The sequence below is a fragment of the Leptinotarsa decemlineata genome, unplaced genomic scaffold, assembly GCF_025532065.1.
Source record: "Leptinotarsa decemlineata unplaced genomic scaffold, Ldec_3_MD MMD2_tig00026347_RagTag_RagTag, whole genome shotgun sequence".
In the NCBI taxonomy this organism is placed as follows: domain Eukaryota; kingdom Metazoa; phylum Arthropoda; class Insecta; order Coleoptera; family Chrysomelidae; genus Leptinotarsa; species Leptinotarsa decemlineata.
Genome location: NW_027412698.1, coordinates 2,322,608 through 2,341,444, shown reverse-complemented (window position 1 = coordinate 2,341,444; position 18,837 = coordinate 2,322,608). Strand labels below are relative to the sequence as shown.

The window sequence follows — 18,837 nt, the reverse complement described above, 5'->3', positions numbered from 1 at the left end:
TTTTCACTTTTTGAATAAAAGGCACTCGGATGTTGAAAATAACTGCGACAGCATATATTTAACTTTTCAAGGATATGCTGCAAGGGTTAAAAAACTGCCTAATCGACGCCAGACTATATTGAAATATAAAATCGCCAAAATCATAATGAAAGAGAAACTGGCTCAAGAAGCGGAAACTCAGACGGAAAGTCGACCGGGTACATGTTTTTCTAACAATTCCACTGCTTCATCTAATACATCTAATATTATGCCATATAACAACTCATCGTTAAACTCGTCCAATATACGTGAGACTGATAACAATTCTTTTGCTGCAACGTGGTATGAAGATTTTTACCATACCATCGTGTGAAATCCATACATATTTTTTTATAACACGTTATTCTTTTCAACTGAATAAAAAATTAAAGTATTACGAAATAATTATTTTATTACCTCAATGTGACTGCTAGTCGTTCTGTTGCCCCAATCGGTTCTCTAAATGTAGTTTGCTCTTTTGTAATGTCGTTCTTGATAAGATTCAATATTTCATCAAAACATTCACAGTCCATTCTAAAATATGTGTAGCATCGATTGCATCTTTCCGGAGTTCAGGGTATATCTTATGAAATTTGCCTTCTTCTTTACGTGTTTTGTTAATTTCGTGCACCCAAACATTCCGCCTAGTTATCAATAGCCTATAATATGTATGATATTTATAATATAATATGTATATTTGACCAATTTTTGCTTACCGTTGTCCTTCATTATCATCTTCACCCAATAATATTACAAGAAGCAGTGCTTCTTCTTCCAAGTCACACATTTTTAATAATGCGTCGATTGTAGGTCGATATCGCATATATGTTTGCTTTCTAACGCAATCGCTATCGCCATTGCTATCGTGATCGCGTGTATGTGTGTTCTCCGCTTTACAATCGTTGCAACTTTCCAAACTGCGTCGCAGGTATGGATGGAAAACACATATTGTTGTAGGTTCCAATAAACAGCGGCAGTGAATTTTTCAATTACAAAGGGTTTTTTTAGTATTGTTTTATTCGCCGTAGTCGACGCATATTACAATTTTATTTATGATAATTTGGGATGCCAACTATCGCCTCAGCAGGGCTCGAAGAATATCGGAAAATGTCTTCGGCTTAATATTGCACAGGAACGAAATAATCTCAGGGTTTTTAGAATGAAAGACTGTGGCTTCTGCTGCGCTGGCTGGGATTCTTTATTGGGAATAAATTTTTCTTTGTTTTGATGATGACTTCACAGAATAGACTATTTTCGATCTACAACTATAAATGACCATCGATAATATTTCACATACATAAAACAATGAAAATAATCATAACAAGAGATAGTCTTATGAACTACTCACCTATAAATGACCGTGGCGACCACTATAAATCATTCAACAACAATTTATGAATTGGATAAAGCCTAAATGGTTCATATATTTTGCGAATCGAGATCAGTCGTTGATTTGCTTTACCATGAAATTAGCAAGGTCATCATCTTTCAGCGAACGAAAATTCGAGAGCCTATTCCTTTTTTATAAATTCGCAACACAAAAACGCGCATTCCGATATCGCGAATAATTTTCAATCCAGTGTGCGAATTGTAGGCAACCCGTGATGTCTCTGCATGCATCACCGGTTATCACCCTTAAACTAGTTAGAACTGATACAATAATTTGAACACAAACTCCTATGAATTCAACGGAGTCTAGTTCATTACGCAACAACTGACAATAATAAATTAGCTCATCAACTCAAATTAAAACTTTCCTCAACGACAGACATATAAGGATAATTCAATTTTAATAGAAACAAGAATATATAGTAAATAAGTTCCAGTTCATCTTTGCCCCCAGGCTTCAGGAACATCAAACGTCATGGACCTGAAGACGGTAGCTTATATTTTTTCAAATGGGATGCATGAAATGTGCCTCTTTCTTTTTTATTGTTTATATTTTCCAGAACATACGTGGCAGCACTTACCCTCTTTTTAATCCGGTATGGCCCCTCGAACAACAACAGGAACTTCCTAGTTTCAGCTTTGAGGGCTGACGAAGTGTTGTTGGCTTTTAATAGTACGGTGTCTCCGATTTGGAAGTCAAAATACGGTTTACCTGGGTTTCGAAGTGCTCTACGAGCTGCTTTTCTTCTCAGAGTGGCTTCTGCAAGAACCAATTTATTTTCAACTTCCTCAGCGGTTTGAGTGACAGAAGCTTGGCTATCTGGCAGGATTCTTACCCTAGGAACACCTAGTTGTAATTCGTTTGGGGAATAGCCAGTGGACTCGTGCACAATATTATTCAAAAATTCGGCGAGTTGAGGAACTTCCCAAGCCCACCGCGCATGATTTTCATGACAGTAAGTCCTGAACAACCGTCCCAATTCCCGAAGTACCCTTTCGCTAGGATTCCCAGACGGATGACGCACTGAACAGTGGACCAATTGAATACCTGCAGACTTTAAAGTGGTTTGCCATATTAGTGAGGTGAACTGCATACCATTGTCATGCAGTATATTTTTAATCGGACCATATCGGGGTAGATAGTCTTTCATAACTCGATTCAACATTGCTCTTGATGTTGCCTTTTTTAGAGCATATAAGGCCACATGTTTCGTGAAAAGATTGTAGATGACAAACAAGTATGTTACTCCACCTCTACGTTTGTTTGAAGGTGATTGACAATGTTTTTGTATATGTTTTCATATAATGTTATATAATGTTATATAATGTTTTTATATAATAGACAATGGAAGTCCGAACTAGTGAAACTCCACCTCTACTTCGGATTAGGGGACCATAGAGGTCCATTGCAATTATGTCATCTTTACCTGTAGGGATGATGGGGACTTGTGCTGGTTGGGGTAGTTTCGAAATTTTGCTCTTTTGGCAAATATCACAGGCAGTGGCCAGTTTTTTAATCTGACGATGCATGTTTGTCCACCATACTTCATCCCTCATCATTATCCATGTTTTGTGCACCCCGAAGTGACCTAAAGCCTCGTGATACATTCTAATAAAGAGTTCTACCAAGTGTTTGGGAACGCATAACAAAAAATGGTGAAGGTCATGACCCTGTTCATATAAAATTCCATTCCTCATTACAAAAAGTTCCTGTAATCGCATATCGTTAGGTAAATTATTTATTATAGTTTTCAATTTAACATCCTGAAGTTGATGTTCCATTATATCGGAGATAATCTTCTGAAAAGTGGGTGGTAATTTGAAACAAGAAAATATCTGAAAACATTTGTCTTCAGGAGACGGATATCGAACACAGGCATACCGTGACAGATCGTCAGCCTCAACGTTGTCAATACCAGAGATATGTTCAACAGTGAAATGGAATTCTTGCAGGACTAGCGCCCATCTAGTGACCCTGGGAGATAATAACCTACAAGAATTTATATAAGTCAAAGCCCTACAATTAGTATGTAGAACAAATTTAGTACCCAGTAAGTACATTCGCCACTTTTGAATGGACCAAAGGGCTGCCAAAACTTCTTTTTCAAAAATTCCGTAATTCCTTTCTCTTGATAATAATAGACGGGAGGCATAGGCGACTACACATTGTGTTCCATCTTTTACCTGATAAAGTATGGCCGCTATTCCCAAATCACTGGCATCTGATTGGACATGTCACACCAATCGGGGGTCAGGATGATGGAGAAGAGTATTTTTGACCATTTCCGCTTTGATGTTCTGGAAAGCATTCTCTTGGTGTTCACCCCAATACCAAGGCTGTTCTTTCTTGAGGAGTAGGGTGAGGGGAGCCACCATATCTGCAAAACCGTAAGCAAACATTCTGTCGTATTGACAGAATCCCAAAAATTTTTGTAGCTCCTTACGATTGGTGGGACGTTTGTAATCCCCTAGGGATTGAACACGTTGCGGGTCAGGACGCATGCCATTTGGACTTATGACATATCCCAGGTAAGGCATCTCTTGTCGGAAAAATTTACATTTTTCCAACTTGAGAGTGAGACCTGCCTCTCTCAATTTAGAAAAAATTATATTCAAATGTTGAAGATGTTGCTGTTCATTTTCACTCATGACTAAAATGTCATCTAAGTAGGTAACAAGAAAATCTTTGAGATTATTTTCGAAAATCATATCGATACAACGCGAAAATGAAGAGCATGCAGTTGCTAAACCAAAAGGTAGTCGACAAAAACGGTATGTTCTAGTACCTACCATGAAGCCGAAATATTGTCTATCTTCATACTTTATGGGTACTTGCCAGTATATACAGTGTGTCAATTTGAAAACTTCCCACCCTCAATATCTCCCTTCCAGTACATAATATGAAAAAATGGTCAGACAGGTCAACTTTATTTGCAAGGGGGACACTCTGAATGAATATTTTCAACCCTCGGGGTTCAACCCCCTAGGAGGGGTGGATGTTACCCTCAGAATTTCAAATGGAAAGGGGGGTCAAGTGGCACATCATTTTGAAGGGCATTCAATTCTCTTGCCAATGATACCTTTTTCATTAGTTTTTGATGAGCAGTTTTTGAACAATAACGTTCCAAACGAACGGTGATTAGAAGTGAATAAGAATAAATGATTAAAACTCGCCCGCACTAGATGTTTGGTATTCAGGTTGGTATTCAAAACAAATGATTGTAATGGACTATTGGAAAAGGTGAGCATCGTACTAGGTAGCATCGTTCCAACCCTTGAGTAATATTCGAATTCGTGGATGTGAGAGGAATGTAGAACTACTTAGTTAACGAAATACGCATCGAGTGCAAACAAAAAATACTAAATTGCAAAAAACAAATTTCAACCATCTTGTTACGCTTTATCTGATAATATGTTCAAAATGTTGTCCATTCTGCTCTAAACAGTAATACAGTCTGTTTTCGAACTCCTCTCGAACATTTTGGAAAACTTCACCACTAATTGACCGGCATGCTGCTGTAATTCGTCCTTTGAGGTCATCCATATCAGTGGGCTGTGTTTTATAAACGACAGATTTGAGATATCCCCAAAGAAAAAAATCTAATGGAGTCAAATCCGGTGATCTCGGTGGCCACTCAATTGATCCCCTTCTGCCAATCCATCTCTCCCGGAATCGCTCGTTCAACCATTGTCGGACGGGGCGAAAATAATGAGGTGGCGCACCGTCCTGTTGGAAATGTAACAAATCTTCCTGCAACAGTAAATTACCGTGTGCATCAATTTGAGTTTCGAGCTCGTGAGTTATAAGTGGATCGATAGGTGCTTGAAGCATATCTAGGTACAGATCACCATTCAAGTTTTCTTCAAAAAATAAAGGTCCGATAATGGCATTTCCAAGAATACCAGCCCAAACATTAACTTTTTGTGGGTGTTGTGTATGTCCTTCTCGAAAATTGTGAGGGTTTTCGTCACTCCAATAGCGACAATTTTGCCTATTAACATTGCCATTCAGGAAAAATGAACATTCATCACTGAAACAGATATTGAACAGAAGATTAGGTAAAGCATTGATTCGAAGAGTCATGATTTCACAGAATTCTATTCTTCTGTCATAATCATCCTCATGGAGCTCGTGGAGAATCTGCATTTTATATGGATGAAATTTGTGCATTTTCAGTGCTTTCCTTACAGTCTCGTGTGACATTCCCGTCTGTTCTGCTACTGATCGTAAGGAGCTAGTCGGCTCTGCAGCAAATGTTCCCAACACCTCAATTTGAGCATCCTCATTCAGTACTCTGGGGTTATTCCTTTTTTTATTCTTCACCGAACCAGTTTCGGAAAACTTTGTCACCAAATCAAGCACATACCGGTGACTTATATTAAGATTTGGATTTCTTTCATTAAAAAGAGATGCCGCCCTTCGTGCGCACTTGCCCACCTCTCCATGAATAAAAATTATTTCAATTCGGTCTTGGATAGTGTAAACCATTCTTACAATTTATACACTTTCTAAGGTATCGCTGATCAGCTCAACAAATGAAACTGAAATGATAGTACTACCAAATGGCTTGAATGCGATGAACACCTTTTTTGCTCAAAAAACGATACTTTTTATAGCAGAAGTAACAAAAAAGGGATAAGAGTTTTAAATCCGATAATAAACCCAAATGAAAGTCACCGAAATCAGATAACTAATTAATGTAAATTTTTTGAGGCTTGTCTAATTTTACCCCTGATGGAAAGTTGAAAAGCTGACCCGTCATCACAAGTTTTACTAATAAGAGAGTCAATAAATTGTATTTCTTTGCATACTAACTTGATAACCAGGCATTTTAGTATAGGCCAATTCTAATTACTTCTATTAGTTTAGAACTACATTTTCGGATACTGCTGATCGGAAAATAATAAATGAGGGCACCGTCGGCAAGCGAATTGAATGCCCTTCAAAATGATGTGCCACTGGACCCCCCTTTCCATTTGAAATTCTGAGGGTAACATCCACCCCTCCTAGGGGGTTGAACCCCGAGGGTTGAAAATATTCATTCAGAGTGTCCCCCTTGCAAATAAAGTTGACCTGTCTGACCATTTTTTCATATTATGTACTGGAAGGGAGATATTGAGGGTGGGAAGTTTTCAAATTGACACACTGTATGGATGAGATCAAGGGTACTTAAAATTTTCTTACCATGTAAGAGTTTCACAAACTCCTCAATTGGACGGGGTAACTCATAATCGGGTTACAGAACAGTGTTAAGTCGCCTCGCGCCCAGACACACTCGGACAGAACCGTCTTTCTTTTTTGTTGTCATAATGTGAGAAATATATTTTGAAGTGGCCCTTTCGATCACCCCCCAGGATTCCATTTGCGCTATTGCTGAATCGATTGCATCCCTGGGATGGGATAAAGTCTAACAAAAAACTCAGAATATTCTTTCAATCTTATTGAAATTTCATAACTTTTCACACAACTCGGTATATTTGAAAAAAGTTCCGAATTCTGCCTAAGTATATCATGAAAAATATTTTTATAACTTGAATTAATATGACTCTGTTGAATTATGAGTGAAAAATCGTTAGCTTCACGCTCGTTCAGAACTTGTGATGTTTGATGAATACTTTTATTAACAAGAGCGTTCAGTTCAAATGATTCCTCAACTCCTTGATGCTCGAAAAGTGATTCAGGGATTGTGAAAACTTCAGAATCTTGCATTAGGCAGACGGTTTTCTTTGACGATTCCAGTTTAACATGATGAATTCTTAAAAAATCACATCCGATGATAACTAGGAAAGAAAGCCCGGTAATAATTAAAAACTCATTTATGAAGCTTTTGTCCTTTGTCATTTTTCCAGCTCTGAAATTAATCTGTGCTTGGCAAGATACTTTTCTGGCTTTAGTTTTGAATGCTCGAATAATCTTGATGCCGTTACAAAAAAAATGAGGTATAATATTATAATATTGTTTCAGCTGTGACCGGTGCTACAGGGTGATCTATCTTGGTGGTGCTACAGGGTGATCCATCTCCGCCATACTACAGGGTAGCCTAACACCATATACCGGGTGGCCCAAAAGGAGCACGCAAGTTATAATTGATTTATTTGAAAATTTGTGCTATACTGAGATATTTAAATAATTGTTTGCCCTTCTGTTTATTGATACCTGTTTGATATAGTGTTTGTTTATCGTTTATTGATTAAGAGTTTGTTTATTGATACCTGATTGACATAGATATTTGTGAAACGGAAATTGAGGTATATTCTTCCTTTCACGATTGCTGATTGACACCGATGCGCCTACGCCTGAGCTCACGCGACGCAAACGAGTTTGTCTTACCATCCGATACTAGTATTTACGATTTCACCTACTCAATTTTCGTGGTAGTTTTACTCGACGTATTGTAGTTTTTTTTGAGCGTCGTTACTACCGTAATTTATGGCTGATTGAATTCGTGGTTAGATACACCGCGCTCTTGTATGGACATTTGAACATCGCGTAGTAGTGTGAATATTGCATTGTTGTCTTAGAAGCGTTGTTGGTTAATCCATGTAAGTTAGGATTACTGAATAAATCATATTGGGGATCTTTATCTTTTATTTCCAATATTAATTGGTAAGTTATTGATATTGTGAGTTACTTAGGGTATCTGGAGGATTAAATTTACCTGGCGCCCATTAAGATCTATTTGAAATTTGCTAAGTTGTTTAACCCACTCCCGTCTCCACTGTTTAGCTTAGCCGCGGATACCCATCTGTCTTATTTGTTACCGACAGATGATTTAGTCTCCTCTTGTGGTTTGTGAGGTGACATATTAAAATCGGCTCTTTGTACAATAGCCCCAACATTTGAGCCTAATGTTGGGAATCTCGCTCGTTTCCCTGTTCTTCTTCATAAACTTCCAAATTTTCTATTTTTGTTTTATTATTGTTATTCGAAGAAAATATTTGTTGATTTTGGTATTTATTTTTAGAATGAAAATTATCATTTTGATTTGATCGAGTATTTGTATACTCAGAATTAAAAGGAATTTGTTGTCTTTTTCTAGAAGAATTTTTATAGAATTCATCTGCGTAACGCAACCTCTTGAGGGCTTCATTAAGCGTTGACGCTCCGTATAAAGCACCAGCAACGTTGGGTGGAAAATGAGGCGCTATTATGGCAATAAGCTCTTGCTGTGTATAAGGGGGTTGTAAAAATTGAGCTTTAGCCACCCAATGGTTGAAGTGGTCTACGAAGCAGAAACTTTAATTTATTTTGCTGCCTGGCATTCCAAAATTGATCCAGAAAAACTTTCTTGAATTCTAAATACGTATTACAGGTACTGGAGAGAGCATTCCACCATAATTTTGCAGAATTTATGAAGGAATTATTTAATACAAGCTTTATTTTATTAAATGGCACAACATGCAAATCAACGCCCCCTTCCAGATATCTTAAAAAATCCGAGGGGTGCAAGTCGCTATTTTCATCAAAAGTTGGTAAAATTTTGGCTAAATCACTGAAAGAAAATTGTTCCGTGGTATTACTTTGCGTATAGTGGTCACGTGGTCTTACATCATTTGCATTATTGGTATGTACAGGGTTATTTGTAAAACCATCATTTTGTGAATTTTCTATTACATATGCAACGATTTTACTAACTAAATTAGTCAAATCTACATTATTCACACTTGGTAAGGGGGTTGGAAAAAATGATCGATATGGGGGTGGCTGAGATCAGTCGTTGATTTGCTTTACCATGAAATTAGCAAGGTCATCATCTTTCAGCGAACGAAAATTCGAGAGCCTATTTCTTTTTTATAAATTTGCAACACAAAAACGCGCATTCCGATATCGCGAATGATTTTCACTACAGTGTGCGAATTGTAGGCAACTCGTTATGTCTCTGCATGCATCACCGGTTATCACCCTTAAAATAGTTAGAACTGATAAAATAATTTGAACACAATCTCCTATGAATTCAACGGAGTCTAGTTCATTACGCAACAACTGACAATAATAAATTAGCTCATCAACTCAAATTAAAACTTTCCTCAACAACAGACATATAAGGATAATTCAATTTTAATAGAAACAAGAATATATAGTAAATAAGTTCCAGTTCAATATGTAACGTATTTCGAATATTCCGCAAACTATTGCAATTGGTACCCCAAACCTCCTGCAAGGTAACGTTAGTAGGATGTTACTTGCACAATTTTCTTAGAAAAAGTGCATCTAAGAACATTTATAATCCCCCTGAAACATTTGATTCTGACTACTCTGATTCAAGGAATGATAATGGAACTCCTCCTGGCTTGGCAGATTTACCCAGAAAGAGTGCAGTGCGTGCCCACCAAGTGAGAAACACATTAAGATACTATTTCATGACACCTGAAGGAGAAGTTCCTTGGCAATACGAAATATGTTAAAATTTATCGTTTGACCACATTCATTTAGAAATAACTCGTAAGGAGGAGTAGTTTTGTTTTTTGCGATTTCCTGAGTCTTTTCAGTTGTCATGCAATTGTTCAACATTTATTAATAAAAACCTTTTACAAACTGAAGTTTAGAAAAAGTGTTCGAAATGAAGCAGAAAAAAAGTATTTCGTAACCCTTATTAACACTCTACGTAAAACTAAATATTGTATATACCACCGAAAGTCTTGGATTTTCCTAGTATTTTTAAAAATAATCGAATTGAATTTCGTAAATATGATGAGTTTTATCCTTTGTTTTACTTCCAAATTATGTGCTTCACAACCTTTTGTTATTTATATGCATGTATGATACGATAAATATAAAAAATGAAGTTCTTAAAGTCTATACGTTCCTCTGAATCCAACATCTCCCTGGGCTCATGTTTGTCTAGTAAGAATTTCATGGCTTCAAAAGCAAACCATTTACTTCTATACACATCTTACGTACCAGAGCCAGATTCATTGGTGTCCTTTATTTTTTTACTTTTCTCACCAATTGACAAATTCTTTGTTCTACCGCTTGTTTCTTGACGTGAAATTATTTAGCAATTTCCATAGGGGCATCATGTCTCAAGTTTCTGTTCTTATAGTTTTTGGTTTTCGAATATCGAAAACACGTCCACACACTAAAGTCGATCGACTGCTCTTTCATGTTTACCGAAAATCGATGGAAAACAAATCGACATGTCGATCGACAAAGTCGTGTGTCACGTACACACACACCAAGGCGACAACGTCGATGGAGAGAGTCGATCGACAGTATCGACTCAGTGAGGACGCAGCTTAAGGGTTGCGAATATGAAGCAAAATTGATTGCTGTGAATGGTGAGTTTAGTGTTGAGTTTCTATTTTGAAATATTGAAATTGATACATGTCAGAAAATTCTAAATTTGGATAATTTCAATGATGTCGTGACATTATAACGGAATGCTCATATTTTTCTTATATATTTTCAGCAAAAAACTGAGTTGAAACTAATCCAGGAAGAAGAAATTGAAAAATACATGTACCTACAGAAAAATGCAATGTCGAATACAGTTTCATAGATTTTTCTATTGGCATCGATTATGTTGATTAACAGTTCATCGAATTCATTCATCAATAAGTTTGATAACTTCATCTATTTCCAATGAAAATTGTGAACAGAATTGTGGAGATTATGAACAAGAAAATGATAATTGTGAAAAAGAGAAAACAGATATATCAGGTATGAAGGTATGTTTCGTTGAGTGTTGGTATCAATTAAATATTCATTTTTCCAGGCTCCTGTGATAAAAAGGAATATGAGGCTGAAAGACCATTAGGTTACTGTGATCATGAAATAAAACATGAGGTAAGGTTTCTCTAATAAAAATACCCATACAGGATCGTAGAAAACATAAAATAATAACACTTCAATAAAATATACAACCAAGAGGCTCCATTCACAGGATACATGCTTCTTGAGAGCCAGATTATATAATATAAGATTCAAAGGAATGGAAGTTATTAGGTAGGTATTTTTATATAGTTGGTCGAAAAACTCATCAGATATAAACCAAAAAAGTTCTAGATTCCATTGAGGACTTGTGGAAAGTGGTGATTCGATTCCACGCCAAGATAATAAGTATCAAACTTTCAACAACATCTAAATGTTCATTCGTCTGTTTATCTGTTTTTGAGCAGAATCGAAAGAAGTGAATCAGTATCTTAGCTCTTCGAAATTTAAAATTCATGGATAATGTTTTTGAGGTCTTGAGTGAAAAAGATAACATTAGGAAACCATTTTTTTCATTGAAAATATCACATTTTTTCCATTTTTGATATTTGTAGTATCTACAATCGTCTTCGGGTGACGATTGTAGATACTAACAATCGAAACGTCGTGAACTAACGTGACTTGGAATCTCTACACTTTTTATTATTTTTTTTTTTCATTCCTTTATTTTTATTTATTCAATTGTTATATTTTTACTTGTAGGTTATTTCACTATTATTTCATTTCAGGTTTATTTTTGCTTAATATAATTGTTATTTTCAGCTATTCATTTTTAATTATTCTTTTTTAGTTGTTTCAGGGATTTCAAATCATTTTATATAGTAGACAATGGAAGTCCGAACTAGTGAAATTCATCATGAAACATTGTCAATCACCTTCAAACAAACATCTGATTTAGAACAAGCAAAAAGAATCAGGAAGAAAAGTACACTTTTATCTTCCTCAGACTCGGATTCTGAAGACGATATGTATTGTGTGAAACAAATGCCAGTTTTTCAACCAAAGGCTAGTCAAAATAGGAAAGGTAACTACTCTTCCATTTTCAGTCACATACTAATCGTGTTAATAGCTCAAAGAATGAAAGCACATGTGGATTATCATTTCACATAAGGGTACAAGGTTATCCACTGAAGAGGTCCTCCCCTATTTTTTGTTATTTTTTTATTCAACTTCGTCATATTGTTTATTTATTTTTACTCAAAAGCAATGTGAATTTAGAGGTAGACCTTTTCGATGACTAATTCTCTACATTGTACATTCATAAATAAGTGATTTCCTGATTCCTAGTATTGATAAATATATCTTTTCAGGTGTGGAGTCAAGAACACAACCCGAGATGTTAGAAGATCATTTTTTTAAAGGTAACATTTTTCTCAAATCAACCTTTGATACTAAATTTAGAAATTATTCAGTATATCTCCCTACTGAAGAGATCTCAATCGAAATCTGTTGAAGCTAGTAGAAGTGAAGTCAGTATCTCACAAACTCAAAAAAGTTCTTCCGAATCCAACCTATTTCATGGTGAATGTGGTATGATTATTTTTATAAACATCTATTGTTTTTGCAGATGAAAATTCCAAAAGGCAAATATTGAGACAGCTCAATATTTTAAACATCAAGATGGACCAGCTTTCACAAGACATTTCTAATATAAACTTGATTGAGAGCAGGCAATATGAAGATCCTGTACAACAGGAATCAATATTGGATCAATTCCAATTACCTCTGAGAACTGAAGAAGATCTCAATCTGTTCGAAGATTTTCTTCAGAATAAGGAGAATGTATCTAAAGTGGTTAGTATATTTCCCTTGTATTTATATAATATAAATTATGTTTTCATTACAACACAAAACTCGTCGAGTGCAGAATTCTCACCCTTTTGTTGTGAGCTTGGAGACCTGTCGAATTTCTACCTCTCAGGGATCTTTTTTCAATAGAACAGCTGAACTTTGGAACTCTTTACCGAGATAGGTTTTTCCTGATGCTTATAAACTTCAAAAATTTAAAGTGACAGTTAGTTAATTCGTATCCCATGTCCCCAGATTCACGAGGTGTTCTTTGAACATTACAGGGTTTCCCTTTCACGTGAATCTATATATATATATATATATATATATATATATATATATATATATATATATATATATATATATATATATATATATATATATATATTTGGAAGTAATTTCATCACTTTCTGGAGAGACTATATTTTTATAGATTTTGTCTTTAATTTTATTGATATTTGAGAATTTAAAAATCATTGAATTGGGCTCATCCAATAGTTTGGTCGGCAAAAGGGATTATATTGTGATAACTGTTGTGTTACTATTATTTTTTTCTTTAGATGAAAAAGCTCTCCGTTATAGGCACAAACTTCAAAGTAATGGTGAAGAGATTGATACAGCGTGACTTGCACGATGAACTGGCAATTCTGTACAGTTGGATTGGGTTCAAGCAAAAAAAAACTTTTTATAACTGAATTTATGTTCAACTTTGATAGGTAAAAATCATCAGCCAAAATAGTTATATTCTCACAACCATTTCCATTTTTTTAGATGCAGTGCAAAATGGACAGAAAAATAAGTGTTCCAATGCAGAAATTGAGGCTGTTATGAAATTGTAGCTTGTTAAAGCGAAGGAAAGATTAAATAAAAAAATTTAGTTTGAACTTACTGCTACCATATCACCTCAAGTATTTTTATTTGTTTTGAATTAGTTTTGTGCAATGTGTTATTACTAAAAATGGTATATTTTGAGTTTAAATATTTTGATTGCATCATGTTATGTTAATTATGTATATTGAGTTCATTTTTTCCAGTTCTATTCCCTCAACGTGTTTTTAAGATATGTATAGGTTTATATATTTATTATATATTTTTTATACATTTTAAGAATTTTTTTTATTTATTGTTCTCATTGATAATAATTAGAAGGAAAACGACTGTTTTGATGATAGTAGAGGGGATACAAGAGTCCTATTACGTATTCCCTAGGGGACGTACTTACGGTAGTGAGTGGGAAAGAGACGTGTGCGACGTGATCGACGCATAGAAGGATGTAATGAGCATCGAGTAAATTCATTTGATAGATAAGAGCGCGGTGGAATTACAAAAATAACATGTGTGTCATACAGGGTGTCTCATCGTTTAAGAAAAAACATGTACGGGGTGTTTCAAATACGTCAGCGCGTAAAATAATGATATGATAATAATAATGAACGAAAAATCGGATTGAAGAAAAAACATGGCCACAGACATTAAAGAAAAAAACATGTTTGTCATACAGGGTGTCTCATCGTTTGAGAAAAAACATGTACAGGGTGTCTCAAATATGTCAGCGTGGAAAATAGTATAATCATAATGAATGTAAATCGGATTGAAGAAAAAACATGGCCACGGGCGTTAGGGAAAAAAACATGGCTGCCATACAGGGTGTCTTATCGTTTAGGAAAAAAAAACATCTACAGGGTGTGTTGGAAATTAAAGATGATACACTTCGTTGAATTATTTTGTTTATTACTGAATATAGTGGACTGTATGATATTTCACGGTGTTATCTCGTTAAACAGCTTATCGAGACTGGTTGTTACGGCCAAGACGCCCAAGTCAACAGGATGAGCGCTGTTGCCAGTTATTTCCTTAACTATAATACAATTCTTATATTACTTAATTCTAGACATACCCCCCACCTTGAAAGGCTTGGGTTTCAAACTAAACATAGAAAAAAAACTTAAAACTGAATTTTTTAATGGAAGTCTCTTGTCTCTGAATAGAGTCTTCTTAACCACTACCACTCACCTCGAGTTTCTGGAAGTTCAATAGGGAGAGGACAAATTTTAGTGAATGCCCTCTTGATGAGTCCTTGTGAGGTGTTGATAGTGGCTACTCTCGCAACACCATCTAAACCGGGATGGAGGGTGGAAATTCGGCCAAGTTTCCATCTCAATGGCGGTGCTCGATCATCCTTGATCAACACCAAGGCTCCTATTTTCCGGACGTCGTGGTTTTCTCGCCATTTAGTTCGAATTTGCAGCTCTGACACGTATTCTTGTGACCAACGTGTCCAGAAGTGTTGTTGGAGTTGTTGAAGGCATTGGAAATGAAACAGACGGTTCTTATTCACTGTTGTTAGATCAGGATCTGGTAACGTGGTTAGCGGCCTTCCAATGAGAAAATGGGAGGGTGTTAGGGCGGTAAAGTCATTAGGGTCGGACGAGATAGGAGTGAGGGGTCGAGAATTGAGGACAGCTTCAATTTCTGTAAGCACTGTGTAAAACTGCTCAAAAGTCAATGAAATATCTTCAATTACTCTTTTTAAATGGGTCCTACACGACTTTACTCCCGCTTCCCAAATACCTCCAAAATGTGGTGAAAACGCAGGTATAAAATGCCAATTAACACCTTCATTGGCGATCCTTTCCGTTGAATTTATTGCATTGTGCTTCAGAAAATTTCCAAGCTCTTCCAACTCATTTTTTGCTACCACAAAGTTGGTACCGTTATCCGAGTAAATGTCTAGGGGTTTTCCCCTTTTGGCGGTGCAACGCCTAAAGGCAGCTAGAAGAGCTTCAGTCGTTGCAGAGCTCACTAATTCTAAATGAATGGCCTTGGTTACAAAGCAAACAAAAAGCGATATGTAACCTTTTGATGTTTGATTACCTCTACCCGCCTTAGTTTCTATTAGAAATGGGCCCGCGAAGTCCACACCTATTGTCTGAAAGGGTAATGTAGGTGTTACGCGAGCTGCTGGTAGACTTCACATCAGTGGTGTTAGCGGTTTCGGAGTGCATCGAAAACATTGAACACATTCGTGCACTGTTTTCCGTGCCAAATTTCTACCCCCTAGTGGCCAATAACTATTTCTAATAGAACTAAGAAGCATCTGTGGTCCTGTATGTAAAAGTTTTACATGCTCGTCTAGGAAAATCAACCTTGTGAGATGGTGTTTTCCTGACAGCAGCGCTGGATGTTTCTTTCCATATGCATAAGCTGAAAGTTGTAGCCTACCTCCTACACGGAGTTCACCTGATGGGTCTACAAAAGGATTCAAATCCCATATGTTACCCTTCAGCTTGTGCTTCTTATTATTGGTTATAGCATTTATCTCATCTGAAAAACATTCCCTTTGAGACATTTGAATTCGGATAGTCAAAGATGCATTCAACTCATTAGCTGTTAGTGGACCTTTGGTGACCGTGTTAGTCTGACAATAAGATTTGAATCTAAGACAGTATCCCACAACTCTTTTTATTCTATTTAACGTAGAGAATCGGAAAAAGGGGACGTCTCATTATGCCTTATCATTAAAACAACCTTTTCCGATTTTAATTCAGGTAACCTTGATTGTATATGGTAGTGTGACTCTGGCCAAGATCCTTCAGGTTGTGACAACCAGGTAGGTCCGGACCACCAGAGACTAGCTTGACTTAGGTCCTTAGGACTAACCCCTCTCGATAAAAGGTCTGCAGGGTTATCACCTTATCTGACGTGACGCCAGCTTCCCAGATCGGTCAGTTTTTGAATTTTAGATACACGATTCCCAACAAATGTTTGCAGTAAGTTGGGAGGAGTTTGTATCCACGACAAACAAATCGTAGAATCACTCTAAAGGTAATATTCATCTACCTCTAGACTCGAGGCAGATTTCAACTTGTCGATGATTTGGGATAATACAAGTGCTGCGCATAGTTCTAATCTTGGAATAGATTCAATTTTCACAGGAGCATCTTTACCCTTTGAGAATATTAGGCTGACTTGAATATTTCCGGCAGTGTCGATAGTGCGAAGGTAAGCACAAGCGCCATAAGCTTCCGAGGAGCCGTCTGCGAAACCATGAATTTCATTCTTAATGTGATCAGTAATGATTACACATCTTGGAATTTTGAGTTCATTAAGTGTTGAAAGCTGCGATCTAAAAGTTTTCCATTTTGAATCTAATTCAACTGGTAAGGATTCATCCCAAGATATTTTTTTCATCCACAAAGTCTTCATAATAGTTTTAGCTATTATAATACACGGACTCAATAATCCTAATGATTCGAAAATTTGACTTATCTCAAGACAATATTGTTCTCTTCGTTATAGAATTCAATTTTGATTTTATATTTATATTATACAATAAGTTATCATCGTTACAAAACCAGTACAGACCCTTTCTCCAATTTTTCGAAAATTCGAGCTAACCTTCGTGTTACCCTTTCCAATAGTATCAATAATTTTACTGTTATGTGAAGCCCATTTCTGGAGTTCAAATCCCGCAGATTTTAAGATGGATGAGATCTCTGTGGAGAGTTTCAGGGTTCGCTCATTGTATGAGTACCTGTCAGTAAGTTATCCATATAAAAGTCATTTAAAATAACACGAGCCGCCTCTGGATGAGTTTCAAGATTCTCCAAACCAAGTTGTTTCAAACACCGTACTGCTAGAAAAGGTGCCGAAGCTGTACCATACGTCACAGTCTGTAATTCATAGGTTTGAATTTCTTGTGTTGGGTCTGATCTCCAAAGTATTCTTTGTAAGGATCTTTGGGTTTCATCAATCAATATTTGACGGTACATTTTAGTCACGTCCACGCTAATCACTATTTTATATTGGCGAAATCTCAATACTAGTGATACCAAATCAGTCTGTGCATTGGGACCAATGTACTGATTATCGTTCAGGGATATGTTTGTATCAGACTCTGCTGATCCGTCAAAGACTACTCGTAATTCAGTCGTTTGACTGGTTTCATTAAAAACGCCATGATGAGGAAAATAATAGCATGAAGCAGACATTTTTTCGGCTTCATTTATAGGAACCATATGTCCTAATGCGTGGTATTGTTCCAAGAATTCAACATATGCTTTCTTCAAATTGGAATTTTTCAAAAGTTTATTTTCTAAGGACCTGAACCTATCCATGGCCCTTTTTTAGTCTCCTAAAAGGGTGGGAGATTCCATTAAAGGAATTTGAACGATAAATCTGCCGTTCTTGTCTCGTTTAGTTGTGTTTGTAAAGATATCTTCACACTCTTGCTCTTCACAAGAGAGGATTGGAGCGGTTCTAGGTGGTTCTTTAATTTCCCAAAATTTATCAAGTTGGGATTGAATATCCAAATTAGCAGAGAAATAACAATGTTTAATTGGCGTTTGCAAGCCAAACTGAGTTTTCTGAAGGGATGGTAAGTTGGGTCCTAACGGAATTTGACCTACACACAACAGGTTAAGATAAAGACCCCCTCCAATGAGTATGTATATATTGCCAGGTTCGCAGAAAGTTGGATCTGCCAGTCGAATATGATTTGATATATTCCATGGTGATATGTTGATATGATAAGAGGGATATTTTCCGCTTATTCGAGGAATAACCAAGCACGTTACATCGGTGTTAAATCCATTATAAAGAGAATTTATTTTCATTTTACATTGGTATTTAAGATATAAAATATTCTGCCCAATTCCCGATATCGCCGACTGTATTTCTACCTTATTCAACCCTAGCCTATTACAACATCCGTCTGTTATCAAATTACTTTGACTACCTCCATCTAGCAACGCACGACAGATATGTGATGACCCGGATGGCGTCACTACCTCGACTAAAGTGGTTTTAAATAACACGTTGCTATCATTTAGCGATGTTAAAACTGCATTTGAAGGCTGAGCTACAGAACACGGTTCACCTAATGACTTATTTCCTAATGGTGCCTCTGCTTTCCCAAACCGTGGTCTGTC

At 36.4% G+C, this 18,837-nt stretch overlaps 2 protein-coding genes across 4 annotated transcripts in view; one reads left to right on the top strand and one right to left on the bottom strand.

Annotated features, from left to right (window-relative positions):
* Positions 1–7,358: 7,358 nt before the first annotated feature.
* On the top strand, positions 7,359–13,291 carry LOC141486171 (uncharacterized). 3 transcript variants are annotated; one of them, XM_074183892.1, is made up of 5 exons: positions 7,360–10,686; positions 10,818–11,068; positions 11,124–12,143; positions 12,430–12,480; positions 12,687–13,291. In XM_074183892.1, the coding sequence occupies exons 3-5, from the start codon at positions 11,948–11,950 to the stop codon at positions 13,055–13,057; spliced, it is 618 nt and encodes a 205-aa protein (XP_074039993.1). In that variant the 5' UTR covers positions 7,360–10,686; positions 10,818–11,068; positions 11,124–11,947; the 3' UTR covers positions 13,058–13,291. The 3 variants fall into 3 exon arrangements, with proteins under 3 accessions (XP_074039990.1, XP_074039993.1, XP_074039991.1); XM_074183890.1 differs by having other exon boundaries at positions 7,360–11,068; positions 11,124–11,353; positions 11,910–12,143; XM_074183889.1 differs by having other exon boundaries at positions 7,359–11,068.
* A 1,376-nt stretch (positions 13,292–14,667) lies between these two features.
* The window catches only part of LOC141486173 (uncharacterized), a 30,740-nt gene continuing 26,570 nt past the window's right edge, over positions 14,668–18,837 (bottom strand). Inside the window, exons 3-5 of the mRNA XM_074183894.1 lie at positions 16,032–16,231; positions 14,921–15,836; positions 14,668–14,765 (exon numbers count right to left, since the gene is read on the bottom strand). Of these exons, the coding sequence (XP_074039995.1) occupies positions 14,668–14,765; positions 14,921–15,836; positions 16,032–16,231 (1,214 nt within the window). The remainder of the gene's footprint in view (positions 14,766–14,920; positions 15,837–16,031; positions 16,232–18,837) is intronic.